At 43.8% G+C, this 26,277-nt stretch overlaps 1 protein-coding gene and 1 long non-coding RNA gene across 2 annotated transcripts in view; one reads left to right on the top strand and one right to left on the bottom strand.

Annotated features, from left to right (window-relative positions):
• The first annotated feature begins 965 nt into the window (after positions 1-965).
• Positions 966-2,554, top strand: LOC147426399 (uncharacterized). Its single transcript, XM_086498354.1, has one exon. The coding sequence runs from the start codon at positions 1,008-1,010 to the stop codon at positions 2,442-2,444; it is 1,437 nt and encodes a 478-aa protein (XP_086354480.1). The 5' UTR covers positions 966-1,007; the 3' UTR covers positions 2,445-2,554.
• A 3,727-nt stretch (positions 2,555-6,281) lies between these two features.
• Positions 6,282-26,277, bottom strand: part of LOC147426398 (uncharacterized) — a 64,278-nt gene continuing 44,282 nt past the window's right edge. The window contains exon 2 of the long non-coding RNA XR_015186188.1: positions 6,282-6,858. This is a non-coding gene — a long non-coding RNA (uncharacterized LOC147426398). The remainder of the gene's footprint in view (positions 6,859-26,277) is intronic.

Below are 26,277 nucleotides of genomic sequence, written 5' to 3'. Positions count from 1 at the left end.
TCACTCTCCTATCTAAGGGGCTAACTTTACACACTTTCTTTAGTAGCACAAGGTTGTACTCATAGAAAACGCACCATGTTTTAAAGCCCAAGTAGAAATTAGTATACAAAGGCATTCACTCTTTAGAGAATAAAGAGGATTATCCCTTCTTTATGTCTGGGATTATATGAAGGTGTTCACTCTTTAGAACTCAGAATAAAGAGGATTATCCTAGGATTATCTCTTCTTTATGTTTGGGTTTTGGTTGATGAGCTTTAACAACTTTCTTTGGCATCCAAATCATAGTAGAATGACTTCGTGTTTGGACAAAAAATTTTGGTAGCCAAATTTGTCTATCACGCCGGAACCTCTAGTCGCTTGGATAGGTGCCCATTGTACAATTTGGATGACCATCAATGAAGCCATAAAGTTAGCATGCTAAGAGCACGCTTTTGATTTCTTTAAGAATGGTTAAGTAGCGGTTAAGTAGCCAAGATTTCCTGGGCTGTTCAATATAATTCACTCACGATTGTGAGTTTTGCCAAAAAAAAAAAAGATCATGTAGCATGGACGATGGACTTTGTCTTTAAATGAGATTATGCCCCCTTTTTATTCCTAGATTGGGACGAATTGGATCGCTTTGAGCTAGAGACTTGCTAGGGGAGCGCCCTCGAATCTACCTATGAGCAATAACCATAGGTTATGCAGTGCCTTGGAAAGATAACAGTACTATTGTAACTTTGAGCCACTTTGGGTGTTATAAGGTCTCCTTGGCTTTTTATCCCTGTTGGTAAAGGGGAGAGCTGCGTTATAACGCGTCCTATCCCATTTTTTCTAGGACACGCTCTCAAGTGGCACAAGCCCCATTGCCCATCCCCACATTGTACCAATTGGCAATACGTTACCACGGTTGTGAGTCTTGTGACTGAGGTAAGGAATGGTCCGCCTCAAAACTACACGTGCATATATTACTACAAGCCCTTCCTATATAAAGAGCTCTTACTCTCGCTCTCTCCATCAAAGCCCCCATGGCCTCCAAGCAAGTAATTCACACACACACATACTGTCTACTGCATCTTCTCATAAGCATTCTACTCACTTGCCCCTTTGCCTCTTGCGTCCTTTTACCTCACACACCCATTCACCTTCCATACCACAAGGGGGCCCTTCTTGCTGGCGATGGACCCATTAAGCTTCACCTTACATTCTATGGGGATTTTACGCCTGTGGAGAAGCATGCAATCTTAAGCTTTGTTGAGTCTCTTAGTGGTGAAAGCACCCCTTCTCACATCGTTGAAGTCTCCTCTGCATCTCCACAGAGTGAGTCTCTCAACTCTCTGCTCCCTATAGAAGGTAGCGTCAGAATTGGAAGAAGAGGGCTTTCTTCTTCTAAGCATAGTGGGCTATTTTCTGATCGTCTAAAACCAAGTGGGTTTTTATCCTTCAAGCTAAGAGCAACTGCGTCGTCTTCTTTTTCTTCTTCTTCTGGGCAAGAAGAAAGTGGGTCTTCTTCCAAGCTCTCTTCTGAGCATGGGTCTTCTTCTAAGCCGTATTCTGAGGACGCAAAAGCAAGTGGGTTTTCTTCTTTCAGGCTAAAATCAAGTGGGTTTTCTCCTAAAGAGCTAGAAGCAAGTGGGTTTTCCTTTGAGCAAAAAGCAAGTGGGTCTGTTCCTTCTGAGCAAAAAGCAAGTGTCTCTTCCGAGGCAAAAGGAGGGAGATATTCTTCTTTTCCTCGGCAAAAAGCAAGTGGGTCTTCTTCTTCCAAGCTCAAAGCAAGTGGGTCTTCTTCCACAGTGGCTAGATGGTGGTCTCTCACTCGAGCATATACAGACCTGCGTGGGAACCCAGTCTCTCAAACCCTGCTGATTGAGCATCAAAACTCTGACAATTACTCTCTTGGCAAGCTTCTCTCCCACTCTGATATTGCCCTCTTAGCTAAGAGATCTGCCGGAGCTGCTTCCCACGACCCATTGAGCCTTCACATCATAATAACTGCAGCAGATGTGGGTGTTGAGGGGTTCTGCATGCATGCATGTGGGCAGCATGCCCACATGGAGACTGAGGGAGAGCTTGGTAGAGTTGCCTATGCATGGGTGGGCAATGCCCGGGACCAATGTCCAGGGTACTGCTCCTGGCCGTTTGCCCGTGCTGAGTACGGACCAGACATGGAGCCCCTTGAGGCGCCCAATAGTGCAAGTGCAGATGGGATGATCATCAATTTAGCAAAGGTTTTAGTAGAGGCAGCTAGTAACCCATATGGGGATGGCTACCATGCAGAGGGAGTCGGCATAGGCAGTGTTTGCACCGGAGTGTATGGGGAAGGAGCCTTCCCAGGCTACCCTGGGCATGCTTATAAGGATGCACAGACAGGAGCCAGCTTCAATGCGGTGGGCCTACACCAATCCAGGTTCTTACTTCCTTACATTTGGAATCCGCTCACCCTCTCTTGTGCTGTGCATCCCTAGCCAGCCAGAGAGAGCCTAAGTGTCCTCTTGTGTATAAACCATAACATAAGTGTTGCTTGAAACACTTAAATTTCAAAAAATCCTGAGCAATGTCTTTCCAAATTAGTTTAGCCTAATATTCTTTGGTATGCTCAAGGCAGTGATCACGCGATGCAGAGATGTCTGTTACGTTTTGCGGTTGCATGGTCACATGTGCATCAATTATTTGTCTTAAAAAGTTTTTTTGCAACTATGCAGGTTTTGACATGTTACTGGTAACTCTGGTGCACACATGACCACATCCTAATATGCTTAAATCCAATTTGGGTAAATCAGCAATTGGCATGCTTTATGAAAGAAAAAAGGGGTTTTTTTTTTTTTGGCCTTGAAATCACCTTGGTTTATGCCAAACATCTAAGGTGTTTACCCTATGGGCTTGAAACCACCTTGATGTATGCCAAAATCTAAGGTATTTACCCACGATAAGTTTTTAGCAGAAGGTCAAGTGTTTCTTCTTCTTCCTTCCTTTGGTAGAAGGTCAAGTGTTAATTTCTATGGAGAGTAACTAGCTTTGGGCAAAACTCTCTCTCTCTCTCTCTCTCTCTCTCTCTCTCTCTCTCTCTCAATTCATAGCTCAAGTTAAAATGATCAAGGGCAGTACTCGTTTTCATTGAAGGGATCACTTATCAAGCATGGCCCTCCGAGAAACAGCTTTGAAGTCCAGAGAATCTACTGGACTCTAGCCAAGTAGCATACAATAGATGTTTTCATGGCATGAATCTATGAAAAAGCTTTAAGGATTTTTAGCTCATGGCATGAATCTATGAAAAAGCTTTAAGGATTTTTAGCTAACATGTGCCATAGCTTTGTAATGCTTTCTCCCCACTATTATAACCTCCTCCTTGTGCATTACCATCCTATCACCTTTATCAAAATGGAATGACCACAAAGCTATCTCCCCACTATTATAACCTCCTCCTTGTGCATTACCATCCTATTACCTTCATCAAAATGGAATGACCATCACACTATGATAAATTTGAAGTCACCTTCTCCTTGTGTATTGAGACCATTCACTTACATATACAATATTCTAGGAAGGACACACAGTGATAAATGATTGCTTGTAGATTTTCCTTTTAGCTCATTTTTGGAACCTCTAGGGAGGATCTGATACATTATTGCTAACTTTCCTCTTGTTAAAAACAATTGAAATATTGCTAGGGTTTCAAACATGTGTGCACATATACAACACTTCAATTTCATGCCCCTATTGCTTGGAGCTAGCATATTGCCATGACACTCACAAATTGGAACTGTGCAAAAACATACAACACTTCAATCACTTGCCTATTGCTTGGAGCTATAGCATATTGCCATGACACTCACAAATTGGAACTGTGCAAAAACATACAACACTTCAATCACTTGCCTATTGCTTGGAGCTATAGCATATTGCCATGGCTATCACAAATTGGAACTGTTCATAAATGTCTTATGTATAAGGGGATGCCCACACAAGGGGCTAACTCTTGTTTTGGGTTACCCCTTGCCCCTCAAATAACTTCACCTCAAAGAGGAGTAGTTAGCATATATCCACAGAATAAACCCCCCACCCTCTCTCTCTCTCTCTCTCTCTCTCTCTCCGTGGGGAGAGAGAGAGAGAGAGAGAGAGAGAACCTATCACATCAATCAAAGCATGTGAGACAACTTGTCACATCAACCAAATTCTAGCTTACATTACAATTACCCCGTTCCATATTGGGGGGCACGTAAGTTTTTCTGCTTCTTTAAAACCCTTCTCCCCAATGCCCCATGTGTTCTCTACCATTACCATCATGTTCCACTCGTAAAAGTGTGTGTGTGTGTGTGTGTGTGTGAGAGAGAGAGAGAGAGAGAGAGACAGAGAAGAAGAAGAAGAAGAGTTTTAACGTCATGGGAAACTATACCAAGAGACCTTAAAGATCTATCCGACGAGGAGAGTTGAACTCAAGACCTATTATTCAAGAGGGAAATGGCATAACCTAGAGCTTGAGAGAACTATGCACTCACACAGCATGCGAAGCAATAAGAGAACAGATTGTGTTTGACACTAGAATACATTCAATGGGAGAATTGGGTGTATGATCTTTGGTATTGTCATATCAAAGGTAAAAATTGTTTAGGTCTAAGGTTGGTTCCTAGGGACAAGCACTTGGCCCTTTACCCCAATCACTTCTCACTTGAGGGAAATATTTCTTCACACACAAGAGAGTGCCCATCACCACACAAAAACCATGATGTTTAAACCTCACCCATACCCATGTACAAAGCACTCAAATGATAGTTCTTTTGTAAGAAATTTTTACAATTTCCATAGGTGTACCCCCTAAGGATGAGTCTTGTCTTGGTGTCAGTCTCAAGTGGGAGGGATGTCAGGAATCGTGGTGTATCCATTTGGAGATGGTGTAGCCGACGATCCGTAGCATGGCTCTCACAATGCGCATAAACACACAGAATTGCAAAAAAACCTAGGTGTATTTCGGCTATCTGACCATAATAGCCATACATGCCATAAACATTCTAAAGACCATGAGCAAATCATGCACAAAATCCGTACTCAAGCATACATGAGCTTCTCAACACTTCCGTATCTGCAAAGCATGATGTTTATGTGTGTGCTCAAAGAAGTGTGACTACACAATTTTCAATCGGTTCGATCTTCACCAAATCAACCCCACACTTCTACATACAAGAGAAGCCACGTGCTCTTGCTACTTCTCAAACACCAACATAAAAATCCTCATAGAGCATACATACTCGAGATAGACACTTGCATCGCACCCCTGAAAATCTCTTCCAATTGCATCTCGTTCTAAATGTTAATGAATGCAACACTTGAGCCTCTCATAATTGTCCAAATGCCTTGTTTTGCATGAAATGCTCGATTTAGTGTAAGTACTGAATGCAACAACATACTAAGTTGTTATGGTAGAGATTCATGAAATTCACTAGTGAATGTACAGATATAAACATGAAGTAGACCTAATGTCCACATGCCTTACAAAGTTTGCATCGGTTGGCAAAATCTGTGGTACGATAAGTAAAGAAGCATTGTGCTTTTGTCTCTCATCATATGCATGCCACAAATATGTCAATAAGGTTTACCTCAAATATTTCAAGTCAAAGTTATAATGTAAAAATTTTTTATGCATCCATTTCACAAGTTTACTTTGTGGCTATTGGAAGGCATAGAGAATCAATGTCAAAAGAATTTCATGTATCTCTCTTTGTATTATGGCATTGACTTATTAAAGCATTAAACTTATGATACCACTCTATTTGCGCCCAACTTTCGACCATAAAGAATTTTATGTTTCAATGATTCATGTCAAAGTTATCCTCTCGCTTTTTTTTACTGCATCCATTTAACAAGTTTCCTTTGTGGCTATTAGCAAGCATAGAGAATCAACAAAAGAATGTCATGTACCTCTATAAGACCCAAGGAGTTCATGCATCCTAGTAACCTCCCAACCATGCTCTCTTATAGAGCCCCACCTAGCATACATGTCTAGCATGTGGCAAGCCTTGCCCTCTCCCTTGGAGAATAGTTTTTGTTCTCAAAAACAAAAATGAAAAACCATTTCTTAATTACCTAATGTTCTCGTAAGTGGAACCTTCGTTAGGTTCACCCTTCCATGTGATAATAATCTTTGTAAACATCATAAAGTATTCTGCATAAATAGCTATATTCACTGATGAGAAGATGAAACATTAGAAATGCTCATAGCATAAACACTTGGTAAGTGAGACATCTTGATACACCTGTTAAAAGCAACAATAAGTAAAGACTACCAAAATGTGCATAACTAACCTACAACCACTTAAAAGCTGTCGTACTATTTTATCTTGCCACTTTTGTAGGCAGAATTATAATCATAACTAAATAGACAACTTTGACTATGTAATTGTTTAAACAAAGAGTGTCTTAATGATCCTCAAAGAATGAAAGCAATCAACACTTTAGAACCCATCATGACACATGTCAAAGAATGACGCCAGTGTCATAGTCCGTGAGATTCATAGTCCACATGTGTAATATGTCTCATATGATATGTCGACTTTCCATGTGAGTCTCTTTTGCAATGTTCTTTGACCTTATATCATCCATCCTTGTGACAAATAGCAAGTTCCATTTATCAAATCTCTACCGTTGAGTCATGAATCCAATCTTGACTAAAAGTGAACATCTTATGTGATATAGTTTCCATAAAGAAATCGTCGATAACTTAGGAGTGATATGAGCGTACGTGCATTCCTTGTTCCACCAAAAGCTTACCATGAGTGTAGCATGAATTATACATAACATCATCATTCTTTTAGTACCACCATGGGACCCATGTCCACAGGTTGTCATTATAATAGCTAGAACTTGTGCGTGATCCAAGACCCTTGTCTGCAACATAAATTATCGTGTAGATCTCAACATGGAGAGCTCTTGGTGTGTTGTTGAATCGTATTTACAAGATTAAAAAAATGCCTTGCATGTATCAAAAAACATAACACTAGAATACTTAATTGTGCAATGTTAAAGAATCAGCAAAGTAAACATCACATAATTGTTTATAAACACATTCACTAATAAGAAAAAGAATCATCTGTTGCATGAATATAAAAATAATAAAACCCAATCATAAATGAATCGTTTCTTGTCAATAGAGACAAAACAAACATCTTGGTAAAAATCTCCATAGTCAAAACATAATAGAAAATCTATAGGGCAAAACAAATGTCAATCATAAAACCTATGTGCAATCTTATCCAAATCCATAAGCATTTTGTTACCACCAAGCGACCACCTTTTATGTAGCCATGGATCGGACTTGTCGAACCTGCTAGTAGAGTATTATGTTATTGATTGGGCTTGTTGGTTAGGTAGGAATGGTTAAGAGTGGTCGCCAATGAGAGGCACACTTTAAAACTGGAACCTATAATGTTTCGGTAAGATCAACCAAGTGTGGACGCTCAAATGTAAACGGACAAGCCCATATAAAAGTCAATCTAAACCTAAAATAAATCACTCTCATTTGTGCAATGTAAGAAGAGTGCTCTTTCTCCATGTCCTCCGTCTCCTTTGGGTACTAGTATATGTGTGTGCTTGAGAGAGAGAGAGAGAGACACAGAGAGAGAGAGAGTGATCAAGCATTGCGGAGACACGATGGCGGTTGAGCGCGGCACAACGACGGCTCCCTCATCTTCGCGACGAGGAATCCTCCACACCAACAAGCGTAGAGCGATGAGTGACACACCATTGTCATCTTTGAGCTTACTAGTTTATGCTAGTTGCGTGCTTGGAGCCATCTATGGCTTGCACACAATGTTAAGCAAGTCCCTTGCTTCGATACGTACAACAGAAGCCGACATTTTTGGCGCCGTTGCCAAGGAATCGCCCTGCACTAAGCTCAAGAGGCACTCTGTGCTTCTTCTGTGAGTGTTTGTGTTAGGAAGGAAGAGAAAGAAGAAGAAGTTATTTTCTGCAAGTTTTTATTTCCTGCATAATCTCTGTTTTCTGCCAATGTCTGCTTGCACATAATCTTTTGCACAGTTAATAGTTAGTGTGTTAGCTAGTGAATGAGTAAGCAGTTAGCAGAGGAGATAGCTTCACTGTCAAATAGTAGTCAACAAAGTAGTTAACAGAGTAGTTAAGCTTAGTTAGTAGACTAGTTATTTATAGAGGAGATAAGATTAGGTTAGTTAGAAGAGTAAGTAAAGGTTTAGTGTGTGTGACCCAAAAAGGCCACTGAAACTGTGCGTGACCGTCCACGATATTGTTTTAAAAAATTAAAAAATAAAAGAAATTAAAAAAAAACGCTCGAGATATTTGAGACCAAAAAGAAATTCGAGAATTAAAATAAAAAAACTTATTATCCTAAAAGGAAGGGATTGGGATCAGTACCATTCCCCAAGCCCAAGCCTCAAGCCCTAGTCGATATACTACTTACACTACCTTATATATAAAGATTAGGATCTCAAGTGAAGGGAGGACATGTGAAACAAGTTCTTCGAGTCCTCCACCATCCCCTTCACACTCACTCTTTGGACTTACTAATCCTAGTCCTCTCCCCACCTAGAAAAAGATTAGTTTTAGAATTCTGAAGGCTGTACGTAATCGAATCGGAAGTTGTGAAGCACGTCTCTCTAGCCAAGACGCTCGTTTTGAGTTATTGCACGTCTTATTCTGTGGCTCAGTTTTTTAAAAAAGGACCAAAAATACAAAAAATTGGATTATAAGCACCTAAAAAACTAGGTGAGCGGTCTTCACGGACACTCACCAACACCTCTAGAGTGTCAAGGTCACATGCACGAACTCTCTAGTCATGTGCTAGAGGACGAGCACATCGAGAGTGTCTCCGTGTACGCGGGCACCCATTATTCCTCTACCTTAAGCTCTACGCCCTCAACGAGAACCCAAGGTAGTACCACTCATGACCCATATATTGTGTCTAGTGATTCTTCCTCTGACTACGACGTCATGGAGAGTTACCTGATGTCTAATCCCGATAGCTCAAGCCAAGACATGCATGTCATGGGCCCACGGTCTGGGTCTAGCGTGCTTAGCCGCTTGAAGGAAACCTTTAGTAGAACCACTCGCTCCGAACATGGGGCTAATGATGTAAAAGAAGGAGGTGGGGAAGTAAATTCGTCATTCATAACCAACGTAGACGCCATGCTCCTGGAGAGTATGCACATAAATACTCAATTCACTACACCCCCTGACTCTTCAGAGCTATTCCTCTCCGAAGTTATATTACCTGATGATAGAAGCCTTGCCAAAGTACAAGAAGTTGAGCGGTATATCATTGCGGCTAGGAAAAAAGAAATCAAGAGCTTACGCAAGACGGAGCAACGAAGAGAGTTAAAAGCAAAAGCCCCTATGTCAATATCATTGCTAGGAGAGCAATCGAGTACTCATGAATTAGAGACCACTAAGGGTCAACCCATAGAGAGCGACATTGAATCTAGTTCAAAGGACACCCCTAGCACCTCAATCCTCGATGGAGCGTTCCTAAATGAGAATTGGGAGTACGAACTACAAACGGAAACTCCAACCGAACTATACACAGGTCGCACCTATCACGTGGATTGGTTAGATGTCCTACAATCCACAACGGGTACTACTAGGGTAGAGGATCAACAACAAAGAGTTTGTGAAGTCATCCATAGGGTTATTGAGCTAGAGAGACAGAACAAGGGGATCCACATGCCCTCAACGGGTCTCATGAAATTCTTGGATACAGAGAAGGTTAAACAACCAACCTTATTGCAAGTGGAGACTCCCTCGGTAAGTCCGATGGATCCTCCATATGTTGTTTCGCCAGAAGTCTAAGTGCAATCTGAGCCCACAAGTAATAGCTTTACTGAGATCAGCTTTATGAGTATAGATTTTGATCATGATATATTCTAAAATGCAAGGTTATATTTTTAAAAGACCCTCTAGCTAACATATTTAAGCATATCAAGAGGGTTTTCTTAAATAAACCGTCTAATGCAAGTAGCATTTAATTTAAATTTGTCAAAAAAGGACACTTAAAAGTGTCTTGTTTTGGTACCAAACTAGTGTTAAGAAGCCAAAACGCTGAAGGAAGCCGTAGTGCAAGCACATATACCTAGTGAGAAAGCATTGCATAAAACTCACGTGTCTTGACAATGCGCATGCAAGTGTACACACATCATCGACACAAAAAAGAAAAATTTATAATAACTACATCTGACGCGTTCAAGAACACGAAGGGATCTACGGACCCTTTTTCTAATGTGCGAATCTTGGTCCTTCGCACAATTTCATTAACTAATACGGTAGCAATGAGTGGAGCGATCTATATGCTTATGCTCCAAGAGCATCACCTCCATGAGAGTTGTATCAAGCACTGTGGACAAGTTTTGTGTGGTCGCTATGACACCTTTAGGTCAACTACTTTTGGGCGTGGTGGCATTAAGGGAGGTGTATGTACGACTATTGTGGACAGCTTTGCATAGTCGCCATGAGACCTTTTGGTCACCTTCTTTTGGGCGTGGTCGCATTCAAGGAGGTGTATGTATGACTATTGCAGACTCGTGGCAGCAAACCATTGTGGGTAGTGTGCCAAGGGGTTTATGCCAAGCAGGTTCCAATGGGTCTCTATGCAGGTACATGGCTGCCTTGTGGGTTTTTTGAACATTTATGCGCCCAACCGTGCGAGTGCATGGGCTGTCCGACAAGTAGAGGAGTGGCAGTGTTATGTTACACATCCCTGAGAAGATTTTGCTTGATATAGAGCTCAGAGAGCAGGTTGTTGCACTTTGGACCAAGAGGCCCTAATTTGGCTATTGTGGATCCTTCGAAAAACATTCGTTTTAAAAACGAATGCTAATAGTCGTGTTAATAGAGCAGTCCTTCTCTGCAAGAAGGAAGACCAACTGCATTTGAAAGCAAAAAGCTTGATTTCGAAAGCAGAATTATTCTACTTACGAAAGAAAACTCTATGCAATAGTGTCTGCTTTGAAGACATGGCGACATTATTTATATAGAGCTCAGTGTGAGATTGTGCTTCACCATGAAAGCATAAAATGGTTTACACGGTAAATAGATTTGAAAGATCTAAAGACGAGGTAGGCTGCGATTCTTCAGGAGTATAATGCAAAGCTCTAGTATCGTAAAAGACGATACAATGTGATAGCAAATGCACTGCCTGAGATCAACTTTCTTCTTTTACCGAGCTTCGAAGTGAGTTTCTGGAATCTCTTAAGGACAAATGTGAGCATGATGATGCATACTAAATAAAGTTGAGCGCCTGAAGACAGGAGGTCTCTTGCATCCATTGGAGATTTCTCATGGTAAATGTATCTCTATGGATTTTGTTGTGGATTTACCAACCACTATTGACTTGGTAAGGGTAATCGTCGACCGGTTGACTAAACTTTGCAAGTTTATTCGAACCAAATCCACACTTAAGACTCCAAAGCTAGCTAAGCTATTTGTGGACAATCTGTACACGTTGTATGGGTTGCCCAATATCTTTGTGAATAATCGTGATCCCAAGTTTAACAATCATTTTTTGAGGGTTCGTGTACACAACTCAAAATACGTACCGCAGATCATCCTGAGACAAGATGGTCAAACAAAACGGATTAACCAAGTGCTAGAGAATATACTACGAGCATACCTTAGCAAGCAATCGGATTAAGAAGATTATCTCCATATTCTTGAGTTTGCTTACAACAGTGCTAAGCATGTGACAACTGATTTTAATCCTCATGCTTATGTCCACCCAAGCCACGAGCTACGATGGGATTGGCAACTGAAAAGCTTCAAAAGGTTTTCTCCAAGACCATATAAAAATGTCGAGACTTGGCTCGTCCAAATGTTTGACAAGCACAGGATCGGTATAAAAAGTATACTGATAAGAAACTTCGATAAGTTACCTTCACGAAAGGAGAAGAGAGATTTTTGCGTGTGTCAGAGCATTCAAAAAGTCCAGAGACTAGGTCAACACCTAAATTATCTCGGAGGTTTTGTAGGCCTTTTAAGATACTCCAGCGAGTTGGTGATATGGCCTTTAAACTCTCATTACCTGCGCACTTGCATTCATCCAATATTCCATGTAAGTCGTTTACATAAACGCTTACGTAAGAACGACAATGTTATTGTTCAACAGATTCAATATTCCATGTAAGTCATTATGTAAATGCTTACGTAACGACAACAATGTTATTGATTAGCAGATTCTCGTTCATTGAACCTCCAACTCAACTGCATGAACCTGCGTGTATACTCGACTATCATGATCTACGTACGCATCATCATGTACGTCGACAAGTATTGCATTCATCCAATATTCCATGTAAGTCGTTCACATAAACGCTTACGTAAGGACGACAATGTTATTGTTCAACAGATTCAATATTCCATGTAAGTCGTTACATAATGCTTACGTAACGACAACAATGTTATTGATTAGCAGATTCTTGTTCACATTGAACCTCCAACTCAACTACATGAACCTGCACATATACTCGACTATCATGATCTACGTATGCATCATCATGTACGTCGAAAAGCATTGGTTAAGTGGAAAGACAGACGAGAAAGGTGCCACTTGAGAAAACATCAGTGCTCTTTTTTTTTAAATCTCACTTTTATTCTCAAAAACAAAAACGCTTCTCCAAGGGGGGAGTAATGTGAGACCAAGGACTAGGCTAAAGGCCCAATCTGAACTCACCATGAAGCTTGCCTATTTAATGGCAAGAAGCTAGGAGAAGAGTAGGAATTGAAAACCTCTTGCCTCATATATGAGCAAGTGGCAGTTTAAGCATTTACGAGGCCAAACTCAGTTCAACGTGCTCTATAGAGAGAATCCTCACTATTGAATAAAATGAGACATGTCAAAGAATTAAACCACGTGACGAGAGATATATAGCGTTCTTACGGACAAATCATTAGACTAAAGAATAACAAAAATCAAGTTGTTACTCTTTGATTTCTATACTTTGATAATGTTTCAACAAAGGGTCACCAGTGCACGCAATCAGAGCTACATAAAATAATCAAAGAGATGACTATATTCATGAAAGACGAACAAGGCATCTCAGTGACCCTCCTACTATCACGATTATCACAAAAAGGACCCTTTGTACACTAAGAGAAATGTCCATTCTTACATAATGTATGATCCGGCATGATGGCAAGCTAAGTTTTTTCTTTTTCTTAGTAAATGGCATTCATCATCTCCGGCGGGCGGGGGGGGGTCACCCCAACAAGGATGTAATGTTTTCAAATTGATCAGTCACTTTTGACATAATAGTGATTTTTTGGTGTGGCTAATCCCTCGAATTAGCCGCTAGCGACGGTCTGCTAATCAAAGAAGCCAATTGTGAAGCTTCTTGCGAATGTAGAGGTCTTCTACACAACGCCAATGGTCACAATGTGAGTGCACATTTAAACCAATCTGGTATGCTCGTAAAGAGGGAGCAAATAGCTGATTAATTTGGCCAAACCGATCTGTGTAATGTAATGTTCCGATCATAGGCACTTCTTTGTACTGGAACATTACACAGCCAATTCTCAAGAAGACATTGGAAGTATTACTCACCTTTTGATCAACATATCCATTAGGTCATGCTGGTGAGGGCCTTTTGTTGACCATACACTCAAAACAAACAATCTTGTGTGTGTGTGTGTGTGTGTGTGTGTGTGTGTGTTGACCAGGGGTGCGGTCCTTGCCTTGCCTTCACACATAATTTTTGCCACTTCTTTGCACATTACATACAGATCAATAACAGTGAGTTATTGGATGTTCAAAGGACGTAATAAAGTGCCTGAGAAGATTTTGTGAAAGAATGGTGTCACAAACAAACTGATTAACGGTCAAACCGCACAACAAAAGACCCAAAAAAAAACCCAACGTAACTCCCGAATATAAAAAACATATATAGCACAAGTCTGAGCAGTGCATCAAACCTTATGGTTCTAAGAACAGAAGATTATGCATTAAGATAAGGACGCATGCCCGTGTACAACCCTTAAACACAAACAACCGCCACCCTGGTTCTGTTGTTTGCCAGTTACTACTTATCCCATCCCAAGAAGACCGCGTGCATACTGTGTCTGGTGAAATGCAAGAGAGAGAGAGAGAGAGAGAGAGAGAGAGAGAGAGAGAGAGAGAGAATGTGGACAAGCCTTGTGGGCAATGCTCTGCAGCACAAGAAGCATACAAGGCTCTACACAATCTGCCAATACTGGGGGCGAACCCCCTCCCCTATGAGGGGTGCAACCTATCTCCCCGCCTCCCCATAGAACCCCCACAATCCATAAATAAAGGGAATGTGAAAAGTCACCTGCAGAAATAGGGCACCCACTCATGGGTTGCCCAATGGTGGCTAATTTGACAAATGTGTAAATCACCCATGATGCCTAGACTCTAGAAAAGTCCCACAAGGCATGGCACAACCACAAACAAAGAATCCCTTACTCACAGTTCCAGACAGGAAACCCAAAAGATCCAACACCCCCTTTAAACAAGACCAGAGATCCGGGGACCTCAAAGAGAGAAGGAATTTTATGACAAGTCCAGTCCACTTCATCAAACACAGCACCTCTCGAGAGAATCTCATGGGGCACGAGGATGGACAATGTTGTCCACCAATGGCAAACCGATGTAGTGTCCGCCATCAGCTGTACAGGCCTAGAGCTCCAGTGCCTATACCCTGTAGGCATATCATCAACAGCTATAATTTATAAAAAGAAAAGTAGGAGATCGGCCATGCCTTCACCCAGGATGAGTCGAGCCAACCTGCTCCATAGTCCCGCTCTCCAGAAGCCAACATTCATGTGTCTGTCTAGGCTCTATCAAGGAAGTAGGGGCAACTGGCAAAGACCAGTGTTCAGCAAGTGCCTGGAGACGATGAAGGTGGGAAAATCAAGTGTGACATGTAAGGAGCTGCATCATTGGAATCAGAATCCAACTCATTCTTCTTTGGGCAATTCCTCCTAATATGTCCTTGTTCCCCACACTTGTGACATATCTCCTCCTGCGATCTTCCACTAACTCCATAAGTATCCTCCTCTTGTGCCTTTTGCTTCAGCTTTGCTATCTTGCATAACTGTTCAGTGAAGGCCTCACAACCCCCTCTAAATCGGAGCCTCCCCTCCTGATCCAACACCATGAGAACAAGCTCCTCCCATGTCAAATCACGGGTCCTTCTCAAAGTACTCAAGGCTGAATAGAAAGCCCTATACTCGGAAATGAGATGTGTCATCAAGATGATAGCAGTATCCTTTAAAGAGATCAGCCCTACCTGAAAAATCATCTGCTACATCTTCTGCATCTGATGAAAGTGATCCTTCATGGACTTTGCCGAGGGTCCACAGTCCGCACTTGTACCCCTAGGTGAGTCCTCTTTATAGACGTCGCTCAATTGTAGACTTCATTCAAGATCGGTCATACTCCGAATGTATGCAAATGTATGCCGAGTACAATTGAGAGAGATGCAAGACCAGATCCTAGCATTAAACCAATCCCATGAGCGTTCATATTGCTGAGTGCTCGAGCTTCTCCAACTCTTGAAAAAAAGATTAAGCCTTGAGGATCAAAAGAAACGTGCGCACTGCTGCTGCATGCCATCGCTCACCCATCGTGCTGCTCTTCCCCCCCCCCCCCCCCCCCGCCGGGAAAAAAAAAAAGGCGCGCTGCTTTGCTTTCCTCTCTTTTGGAGGAGTTGGCGGGCCTTTTTTCATTCTCCAACCCACCTCCTACACAGTCAAACAGTCCTCGTACGCCTTCACAGCAGCAAATATAGATGGCAGATTCTGCTCCGCCCCAGAGGGACTCACCATCTGACTTCCTCATTCGCTGACAAAGCAAGCAAGCTTAGAAGCAAGAATGGAGCGCCTTCAGGCCATCGCTGTTATCTGCAAGATAATCGACACCCGACCTAGCAAAGGAGAGGTGCGCCATCTCCTTTAGGCCCACCTTCTATTGAAGGTGGGAAAGATCATCGGCGTTCAGCTTCTCGATTGAGGCTACTATCAGATTGAGTTTGAGACTTCCGAGATGGTGTCCAAGGTCATTGCGATGAGGCCCATGGCCATCCAAGCAGTCAGAGCTCATTTTCGACAGTGGCACCTGTGAGAGTGCGCGACTGCAGAAGCGTGTGAGAGAGAGAGAGAGAGAGAGAGAGAGAGAGAGAGAGAGAGAGAGAGAGAGAGAGAGAGAGAGAGAGAGAGAGAGAGAGAGAAACACAAAACAACAGAGATGAAAAAAGGGGGCATCATACAAAGGTGCCCAAGTAGGGCAATGCAGAGAAAAATGCCTCACGACCCAACAAGAAAAAGAAATATATATGAAGGCCCCGGACAATGGTGGGCGGCCGGCCCAGAAGTGGGCAGCCAGACAATGCAGAAAAAATGCATATGCAAAGGTTGGCCAACCCGGAGGCACACTACCCGTACATGCATGCCCTAGACCTGTGAAGCAGCAGAGTGGTGTAAGTCTAACACCACCTCTCCGCACCTATTGCTGAACAAACTACATGAAGCCGGAGATGTGAAGGCAAATGATGAAGATGTGTGCTGCAATGTGCACAGAAGGACAATACTTGCCACAAATTGCTGACGTGTCAAGCCACTAAAGAACGTAGTCAACCTTCGGATCCCGACCGAGGGGCCTAAGCCCTGAAAAGAAGAGAAGGGTTCATCTCTATGTGCACAGCTGTCGGAGGGCTGAAAACAGAGAAAACAGCAGGTGTATATGGCTGAAATCTGTAGCAAATGAAGAGGATTCTCGCCGGAAAGGCACCGGATGCCGAGCCGTGTAGTAGGCAAGATCCAGTGAGGTAAGGCTATCGCTCCCCTCTATTGCACAAAATGCTGCCCTGCTGTCCAAAACAAAGGCATTTCAGCCCAAAACGCAGATTTGCCAAACGCAGATCTGGCTGAAAACGCAGGTAGAGGGGAAGGGTTTTCCGGCAACGAAATTACCCAAAAAGGCCAGCGCTGGCAGCCTGATGCAAAAACGCAAGGGGGTCCTCCGCGATTGAAAAACGTTGATTCCATCGCATGCCTAGTTGTTTTGCAAAATGCTGGCAGATCTGCAGAAAAATGCTGGCTGATCTTTTAGCAAAAAACGCTGGCTAATGTGATCCCTTGGGAGGAGAACCTCTGCAGAAGCGCCTAGTCCATGGAGAGCCTTACTCTCTGATACCACGTGAGTGCGCGTGTGCGGGGGGGGGGGGGGGAGACGAAACACCAAAGATGGGTGAAAGGGGGCAATCAGCCCCCCACCGACTACCAGAGCATGAGAACCTCAATACAACAGATATATGTCTATGAGTACCCCCTTGGCCCCATATATAGGTGCACAAGGGGAGTTAGGGAAATGCAGAGCCTCACGACCCAACAAGAAAAAGAAATATTTATGAGGGCACCCGGACAATGGTGGGTGGCCAGAAGTGGGCGGCCGGACAATGCAGAGAAAATGCATATGCAAAGGGTCACCAGCCCGGAGGCACACTAGCCATACATGCATGTCCTAGACCTGTGAAGCAGCAGAGTGGTGTAAGTCTAATAGCCCCGTGGCTTCGATTCGGCTACTGATGTTCTTGTCGAGGAAGCAGACCTGCCCATTTTGGTCTGCTTCCTCGACCTGAGGAGAGAGTACCTCCCGCTACTTTCCAAATAGGTTCCGAGATTGGGACTGTATTGGAGACACCACGCACAGCAGCTCCATTGTTGCTAGGGCAGCAAGAATACCTACGGTACGTGTTCCGGTTCGAGACAACCTTGGGCGACTGGTGGTTGGCTTTGTCAGAGCGTGCAGTATTCGGGGCTCCCGAATCAATGCTTCATTTGTAGACAGATGGGCCATCTTGCGAGGGCCTGTCCACAAAGGAGGCCCCGACCCTCAACACAGACCCAGCCTACCAAGGCTGTATAGGCTTTGCAAGCAAACTTGCAGGGAGCACACGCGGGTACCTCTTCCGAAACACGTGCCCAAGCAGAGGAGGGTTGGCAACAGGTTAATGAGCGTCATCGTCAGGGACAGACGCGCAAGTTTGGGGCCCCCAATGGTCGGCCTGCACCAAGCCAGCAGCCACAAGGAACCGCTTCGACCCTCTATGGCAGGATGAGCCGGCGGATACCCCCTCCACCTCAGCTTTGCCACCGACAGCCCCTTGCCCTACCCCTCCGCCTACCATCCCCACTTCTCCGCCTCCACCTGTTTCCTCCGTCTCTCTCGTCCCTCCCACTAGTCCCTCCGCCCGTCGCTTGTCCCCTCCCACGCGCGCCGCCAGCCCCAAGGGACAGGCCACTTTTCGGCAGCTCAGAGGTCTCTTGGCAGTGCATTTGCCACGAGCCGCTTGGCACAAGAGAAGCAACCCTACCAATGGACGCCCTTGTTGGCGCAGGCGTCGCCTTTTGCGGCAGTCCCACGTGGGCTGACCAGTTTTGACATACGTCACCACTCCGACTTCTTCCGACTACGACTCTACACGTTTTCTCAGTGACTCTTCTCCCGACCTTGAGGAGGCTTGCTTCAGAGTAAGGTAAGGGGGCCAATACAGTGGCGGCCCCCGTTACTAGTGCTATAGAGGGCTTGTAATATTGCACAGCAATTCAAAATCACCAACGACACGTCAGGGCAAAGTAGACGTGTTAGACTTGGATGCGTGTGTACTGAGTTCGCAACCGTTCTTCTACTCGCCCTTTTTTGAAATATTACAATTTTGCTCTCGAATTATTCTGCGAGCTGCTCCATCACCGATATTCTGCTCACAAACCTTTTTCTTTTGGGAGTGCAGCATCTCGCGAAGCAGAAAAGACAGGCGAAATAGTAAAACGCTATCTGTTGTAAAAAAGCGCTTAGTCTCCATTTCGCTAGAATAGCACTGGCCCCTGCACCTTATATGTTCTCTTTCTAGCAACCAGAGGGGCAGAGACCCTGGACGCAACAATTGGTTGTTCCTTCCCATTGTGTGGTAGAGATCAAACTGAGTGGACTATGCATACAATGCAGACTGGCTCAATATTCACGCTCTCGAGTTCTCTCACCACATGGGAGACTTGGGGGTGAAAGACTTGATTCAGACTCTGTGGCCGTTGGCCAAGTTCTCTGGGACACCACCAGATACAACAGGATATAGAAACACTGTGATACACTTTTTTGCAGATACTCAGAGTGCACCTTGCTATTTATATGTTCATGAGGACTCTTGGACAAAGGATGAAGCTCTACGGACTGCACGCCTTGCTTGGGTATGGGTCTAGCAAACACTCCAGACACAACTCTCTTGAGGTCGCTCAGATGCGGATTACTCCCCATCCAAGCTTGCCTTTAAGATTGTGAGATTGGTTGCGATGGCAATATCAACTTTCTCTCACTGACCCGCTAGGTGGACCCCAGTTTCTACGTCAAAGTGGTCAACTCAAACAGGAGCTCTAGAGATGCCTTGTGACTGGAGCAATCTATATGCTTATGCTCCAAGAGCATCACCTATATGAGAGTTGTATCAGGCGCTGTGGACAGCTATTGTGTGGTCGCTATGAGACCATTAGGTCAACTACTTTCGGGCATGGTGGCATTAAGGGAGGTGTATGTACGACTGTTCTGGACAGCTTTTGCGTGGTCGCCATGAGACCTTTTGGTCACCTTCTTTTGGGCGTGGTGGCATTCAAGGAGGTGTATGCATGACTATTGCGGACTCGTGGCAGCAAACCATTGTGGGTAGTGTGCCAAGGGGTTTGTGCCAAACAGGGCCCAATGGGTCACTATGCAGGTACATAGCTGCCTTGTGGGTTTTTTGAACATTTATGCGTCCAACCATGCGAGTGCACGGGCTGTCCGACAGGCAGAGGAGTGGCAGTGTTATGTTATGCATCCTTGAGAGGATTTTGCTAGATATAGAGCTCAAACAGCAAGTTGTTGCACTTTGGACCGAGAGTCCATGAGTCAACAGCACGATTGGTTGTGGCACGCGAGGAGGAGAAGCAACTATGTCAAGGCATTGCCTCCTTATAGAGGATGCAGGAGCGGCACCCACGTAGTCCCTGGATGGAGGACCAAATGCAGCAAGCTCGCCAGGAGCTGATCACCATTGAGAAGCTGATCACCATCGCCTTATAGAGGAAGGAGAAGCGGCACCCAGGTAGTCCCTGTTTGGAGGACCAAAGGCAGCAAGCTCGACAAGAGTTGATCACCATTGAGGCGCGACGTCATGAGTTTGCCTACCACCAACAAGCATCTCAATGAACCCATGTGGGCGATAAGAGTTACTGGAGAGTTTTTTGAGATGGAGGGTCCCCGCCATGCGCATATCAGTGTTCGCCAGTTGAGGAGACAAGATGAGTCGGTTGCCACAGAGTTTGAGGACATACAAATAGTAGCTATTGACTTTTACCATGAGCTGCTCTAAAATGAGCCGCAATCAGAGCGTAGGGATGCATGCAGAGAGCAAGTGTGGACACAGATGCCTTGCCTCCTCACTAAGGAGATGCGACAAATGCTTGAGAGCCCTCTGTTGCTAGCAGAGGAGCTTCAAGAGGCTCTCGAGGCACCCCCTCGTGGCAGTTTCCGAGGAGAGGATCATTTAACTCCTAGCTTTTTCTTGGAGTACTGGGAGGTGCTTGGACAGGATCTGTGTAGTGCACCCCAGCACAATTTGCGCACTCGTGAGATGCTTGATAGCATGAGCGAGAGTTTGATCTACCTCATCCCCAAGGAGGGGGGATCTCCATGTGAGATTCGGCAATGGCGGCCCATCACCATCCTCAACTCGGCCTACAAAATTCTTACAAAGGCTCTGAATTTGAAAATTAAGCCACTACTTTATCCTTGACAACATCTTCACCTCTTGGGAGGCAACTACTCTTGTCCGCTTGCAAGGAGAGGATCTTGTGGTGCTGCTTCTCGACTTTGAGAAGGCCTAAGACAGAGTTGATTGGGACTTCCTGGAGGGCACTATGCGCAAGATAGGTTTTCCAGATGCATGGATCAGAGGAGTGTCTGCTCTTTATAGCTGTTGTGAGGATTCTAGTTACTAATTCTTAATTAAGTACTTAAACTCATGATTAAGACTTAAGAAACTTGCACTTGACTGTTAAGTGCAGCGGAATGAATGTCTGGGCTTTGCTCAAGATGAGTGCTCCGAACTGTGCTCAAGGTTCCTTTTTGTTCTTATAGAAGGGAGAGCCTTCCATTCTTAATGAGAGAAAGCTATGATCACAAACAAAGTGAATGGACACTGTGCGTGCAAGTGTATGAGACTGAGAGATAGAGAGAGAGAAGAGAGATACGACACCAGAGACGTTGTAAAACCCTCCTCCAAAGGCCCCACTCTCGTCGGCGAGAGTGGTCTACTTATGATTGCTAATGGGAATGCTTATGATCATGTTGTGTGCAACCAGAGGATATGCATCTACACTTAAGTGACTGGGCATGCACAGTCTACGAATAGACTCACAAAAGTGTCAGATTACTTCTAATCTAGACTGACTGGACTTGTCGTGCTATAGCTTGTCCACGGATACATAGGGTTGGATGTGTCACGTGACATCCCCTCCTTTTCAGAGTGAGGTACTGGTACCAAACTGTATGGCGTCGAGGGAGATCGCCAATAGCATCCGGAATCCTGGAAGGGACTCTTCGCCGGCCCACTTTGATGTGTGGGTCGTGCGGTACTTGAACTTCATAAAGGTCTATAACGCTTGCTTCTTTTGGTCGCGCCGAAAGCGACACAAAGTCTTGTGTGGCTCCTTCAATGCTTCAACTTCGTCTAATGTCATGCTTCTTTCTTCTTCGAGAATCGCCATTTTCTTGAAACCATTTCCAACACAAAACCATGAACATACCTATTCCATGTAAAGTGAGTGGAAAAAATCATGTCGTCTTAATAGACTGTGCATGCAATGTAGATGAACAAATAGACGAAGTGCTAAACCGTTCACCACATACACGCAAACAATGAGATCGAATCTTTCTCTTTTGATCTAGAGCAATCAACTGTGGCAATTCACAACGGAAATGCGCATGCTTAGTGCTCATACTTTCATGTACTCTTTCTACAACTATGTCATGCCAAGGAAGAGACATGGAATGTGACTTCCTTGAATGCATACTTTTCAGCTTTTCATGAAAAATCTGCATACATCCGTGTTCATTCATGAGCGAAACGTGCTCGACGTACAATATGCCATGCCTAGGAAAAGGGATCACATAAAGATGCTGACTAAAATACAGGAAATGATCACGGACGAAACACTCGAACAATGCGTGCGTATCAATCATGCGAACACATAATACTTCCTGTAAGGGTTCTTTCGACCTAGGCTCGAGAGCCAAGATCGGTTCTTCTTGAATGATCGAATCGTCCTGTAAGGGTTCTTTGGACCTCGACTCGAGAGCCAAGATCGATTCTTCGTGATTGATCAAATCTGCAACGAGGTTAGCTTCGCTAGAAAAAGCATCAACTAACTCATCATCCTTGTGAACAATCACATCTTCTTCATGAAACTCATCATGCTTGTGAGAAATCACATCTTGATCATGCAAATCATCATGCTGGTTAGTATCATCCAAACCATCATTCAAATCATCATGCAAATCATGTGTGTCTTGCTTTGGAGGAGAAGAGACCGAGAGAGTCTCCTTTTCCCGAATCTTTTCGCTCTTCGCCTACACATTAGAAATGAGAGAGGAAGAATGAACAACGTTCTTGCGATCCAATTCTGTTTTTCTTTCTGCGTACTTGCGATCAAATTCTTTGGCCTCTGAGCATAATTGCTCGCGCTCACACTCCATGGCTGCCATGCTTGCTTCGTGCCACGTTGTCATCATGTCCATCATCGTCTTGCACCAAGCCTCCATAGGATTTGATGCAATCCTTGGCGTAGATGGGGAAGGGGGAGGGTCGGAAAAACCTCCTGGTGGGGAAAATTCTTCTTCGCCTCTCTCATGCTCATCACCTCCAAGCGAAGTATCCATTCAGCTTCGAGTGATGACCATCCACTGAAGTCGTGGGTTCTTGTGGGTTCTTATTTTGGGTTCTTAAGTTCACAAGGACCTTGGATTCTTAGGGGTCTTGGTTCTTGGGGTTCTTGAGTTCTTGAGGTTCTTGCGGGTCTTGAGGTTCTTGGGTTCTTCTTTCGCTTGCAGTCTGTGTTAGAGAAGGATCTTCTCTTCACTCGAGTTCTGCTCTTTTCCGCGAACGCACCCCTTGGCGGCCTTGCGCTCACACCAAGGTTGCATTTTCCCACCTCACGTCGATTGGCCGGCCGCTAAGTGCACGGTCCGCTCTCAATGAGTGGAAAGAGGCACAAGGGGAGATTGGACAAGCCCTTCTTTCCTGGGATTCCTGTCACTCTTCAAAAACACGATTAGGAATCAACACGCCCAAGCGAACTTGGGTTCGTGCGACTGCAACAAGCAAAAAAAAAAATGTGGTTCTTTCCTTGAGTGATACAGAACACTGCCAAAGCTCTGATACCCATGTTAGGTGCAACAGAATGAATGTTTGCGCTTTGCTCAAGATGAGTGCTCCGAACTGTGCTCAAGGTTCCTTGTTGTTCTTATGGAAGGGAGAGCCTTCTGTTCTTAATGAGAGAATAATATGATCACAAACAAAGTGAATGGACACAGTGCGTGCAAGTGTATGAGACTGAGAGATAGAGAGAGAGAGAGAAGAGAGATACGACACCAGAGACGTAAAACCCTCCTCCGAAGGCCCCACTCTCGTCGACGAGAGTGGTCTACTTATGATTGCACAAACTGGTACAAACTGAATGCATGTGACTGATGCAAGTCTAGGCTATGTCGGCGATGACGACAGGGACGACGAGACCGACCTAAGGGCTGAAATTTGCAATCTTTTATCTGCTGTCCAAAAACGCTATGGGCTGAAATCTGCTGTTGCCGAAAACGCTATGGAAAACGCTGATTTTGCTGGTCTTTAGGGCTGAAAATCTGCATCTACTGACGGCTGAAAACTGATGTCCTTTGGGGCTGATTCTGCTACTCTTTTAGGGCTGAAACTGCAGGTACTTCATAGCTGAAAAACGTTGCATGCTGAGGTTTCAACTGCTGAAAACGCTAGGCTTAAATCTGTCAAAAACGCTAGGTATGGGTCTCCAAAAACACTAGGTGCTGAAGCTTCTGCTGGCAATGAGGGAGATGGAAAACGCTAGGCTAAAGTGAAGAGGAAACGCTAGCATGGGGGGAATCTCTGCTTGGAAGGAAAGTCGCCACCAAGGGTTTTTGCTTGAGAAGTTGCTTGTTGAGCTTGGGCTCCTGATGCCTCTTCTGCCAGAAAGTGCTAACTTTGGTTTGCTTATATATTATCTTACCCAATTTACCCTACTCAGTTCCCAACAAAAGTCACTTCAAAATAATAAATGAAAAATGTCAAAAATAGGGAAAATAGGCTAAAATCACTAGAAAATTCCCCTGAAGGATTCTGATGGATTCTGATGGGAATGCTTATGATCATGTTGTGTGCAACCAGAGGATATGCATCTACACTAAGTGATTGGGCATGCACGGTCTACGAATAGACTCACAAAAGTGCCAGATCACTTCTAATCTAGACTGACTGGACTGACTGAACCCTTGTCGTGTTGTAGCTTATCCACGGACACATAGGGTTGGATGTGTCACGTGACATTGACTCAGAGATAAGACTCAATAGACTCTATGTTTGATTGATTCAATGATTGCTTCAAAACTGAGTAAAATAGGCTCCTTATATAGGAGACAAAAAGACACAAATGAAAAGACACGTCTCATGGTGAAGAGACGCGACTTTAGACGTAAAACACATCCTTTCGGTGAAGAGCTACAACCATTGGAAGAAGAGTCGCAACCGTAGAGCGAAGAGGTGTGACCAATCGTCGAAAGAGTGTGGCTTTTGGCGAAGAGGCACGTCTCTTGAGCAAAGGGTCATGACCATCCAAGCGTAGGGGTTCTCCTGGCATGGCACTTTGCGCATTTGCAACTAGGAGTAGATGTAATACTGTAACATAGTCACAATCGTGATATTCCCTCCCATTTAAAATGAGAGCCTCGATTAAAGGAATGACTTCTCATGTTGATAGAACTCTGGAAAAGCATCGAATCTTCGAAAATCTTCAATCTTTGAGTTATCTGAAACCTTTGTCTTGAACCTTTGCTTTTTGCGAAACCTTTTTGCTTTGACTGCTAAATGCCATGTCATTGTATTATTCAAAAGATTTTTTAGTTGACTGCAACAAGGGATTGATCTTCAAAATCCTTCATGTGATATAAAACTTCTGGTTCAAAATCTTCCAATAACTTCAACTTAGTAATCATTGGAGAGGATTTTGGCTTGAGATTGTAATCATCTTCCAATAATGAATCCCAAAATTCTTCAGAATCATCTTCAAAAATTGTCACTTCATGACTTGCAATTGGCATATCATCATCCAACAAAGAATCAAAGATATCATAATCTATCTTCTGACTCAGAATTTGCAACTATGTCCTTATCTTTATCTAGTAACGAAGTACTACTTGGAAAAACTTCTTGTTTGAAATCATCTTTGTCTTCATCAATTGATTCAGGAGAAGTTAAAGAATTCAAAAATTCATCAATTATAATATCCGCATCTGCATCAGAGATCATATGCGTTTTATAATCCACTGTATCATGTTGTTTGACTTGTACACATGAAGCTTGAATCACTCGTTCCACATGATAAAGCCCGTGTAAAATCAGTTCACGTCCATCTTTAAACAAATTGATGGTATGTCCTCGAAAGCTAATAGCTGGATCATACTGAAATAACCAATGCTGACCAAGAATCATGTCGTAATAATAAGATAAAGGCATGACCTCAAAATCTAGTTGATCTGCATAATTTTGAATATTGAATTGCAACTATCGAACTATCTCATCACAAGTTAAAATTGATCCATCTGCTAATTCCACATCATATAAGTGAGATGTCTGCTGAGTTGGCAAGCCAAGGTGTCGAACTATCCGAGTGATGACGAAATTATTAGAGCATCCACTGTCAACCAAAACATTGATGGAGCGACCATTGAGAGCTCCGAGAAGGCTCAAAACTTGCTTTGAAAGAGGCTCCAAGACTGAAGAATTGAACTGAACATGCTTCATAAGGATAGTCGTATCCGCTGAGACATGAATTGTATTGACCACATATTTTCCTTTATCTTGAACAAAAGCATGTTGTTCAGAATTCGATGATGTTTCCTTTACCACGATCAAGTGAAGAAGATATGCTTTGAGATTGTCAATCTTGAGAATAGAACCTTGAAGTTGAATAAGGCTCCGTTGCTTGCTGTCTGAACTGAGATCGTTGCTATTGACT

Source organism: Adiantum capillus-veneris, chromosome 24 (assembly GCF_014529385.1).
Source record: "Adiantum capillus-veneris isolate H3 chromosome 24, ASM1452938v2, whole genome shotgun sequence".
In the NCBI taxonomy this organism is placed as follows: Eukaryota; Viridiplantae; Streptophyta; class Polypodiopsida; order Polypodiales; family Pteridaceae; genus Adiantum; species Adiantum capillus-veneris.
The sequence above is the reverse complement of the archived record's forward strand: the minus strand, read 5'-3'. Positions and strand labels throughout refer to the sequence as shown.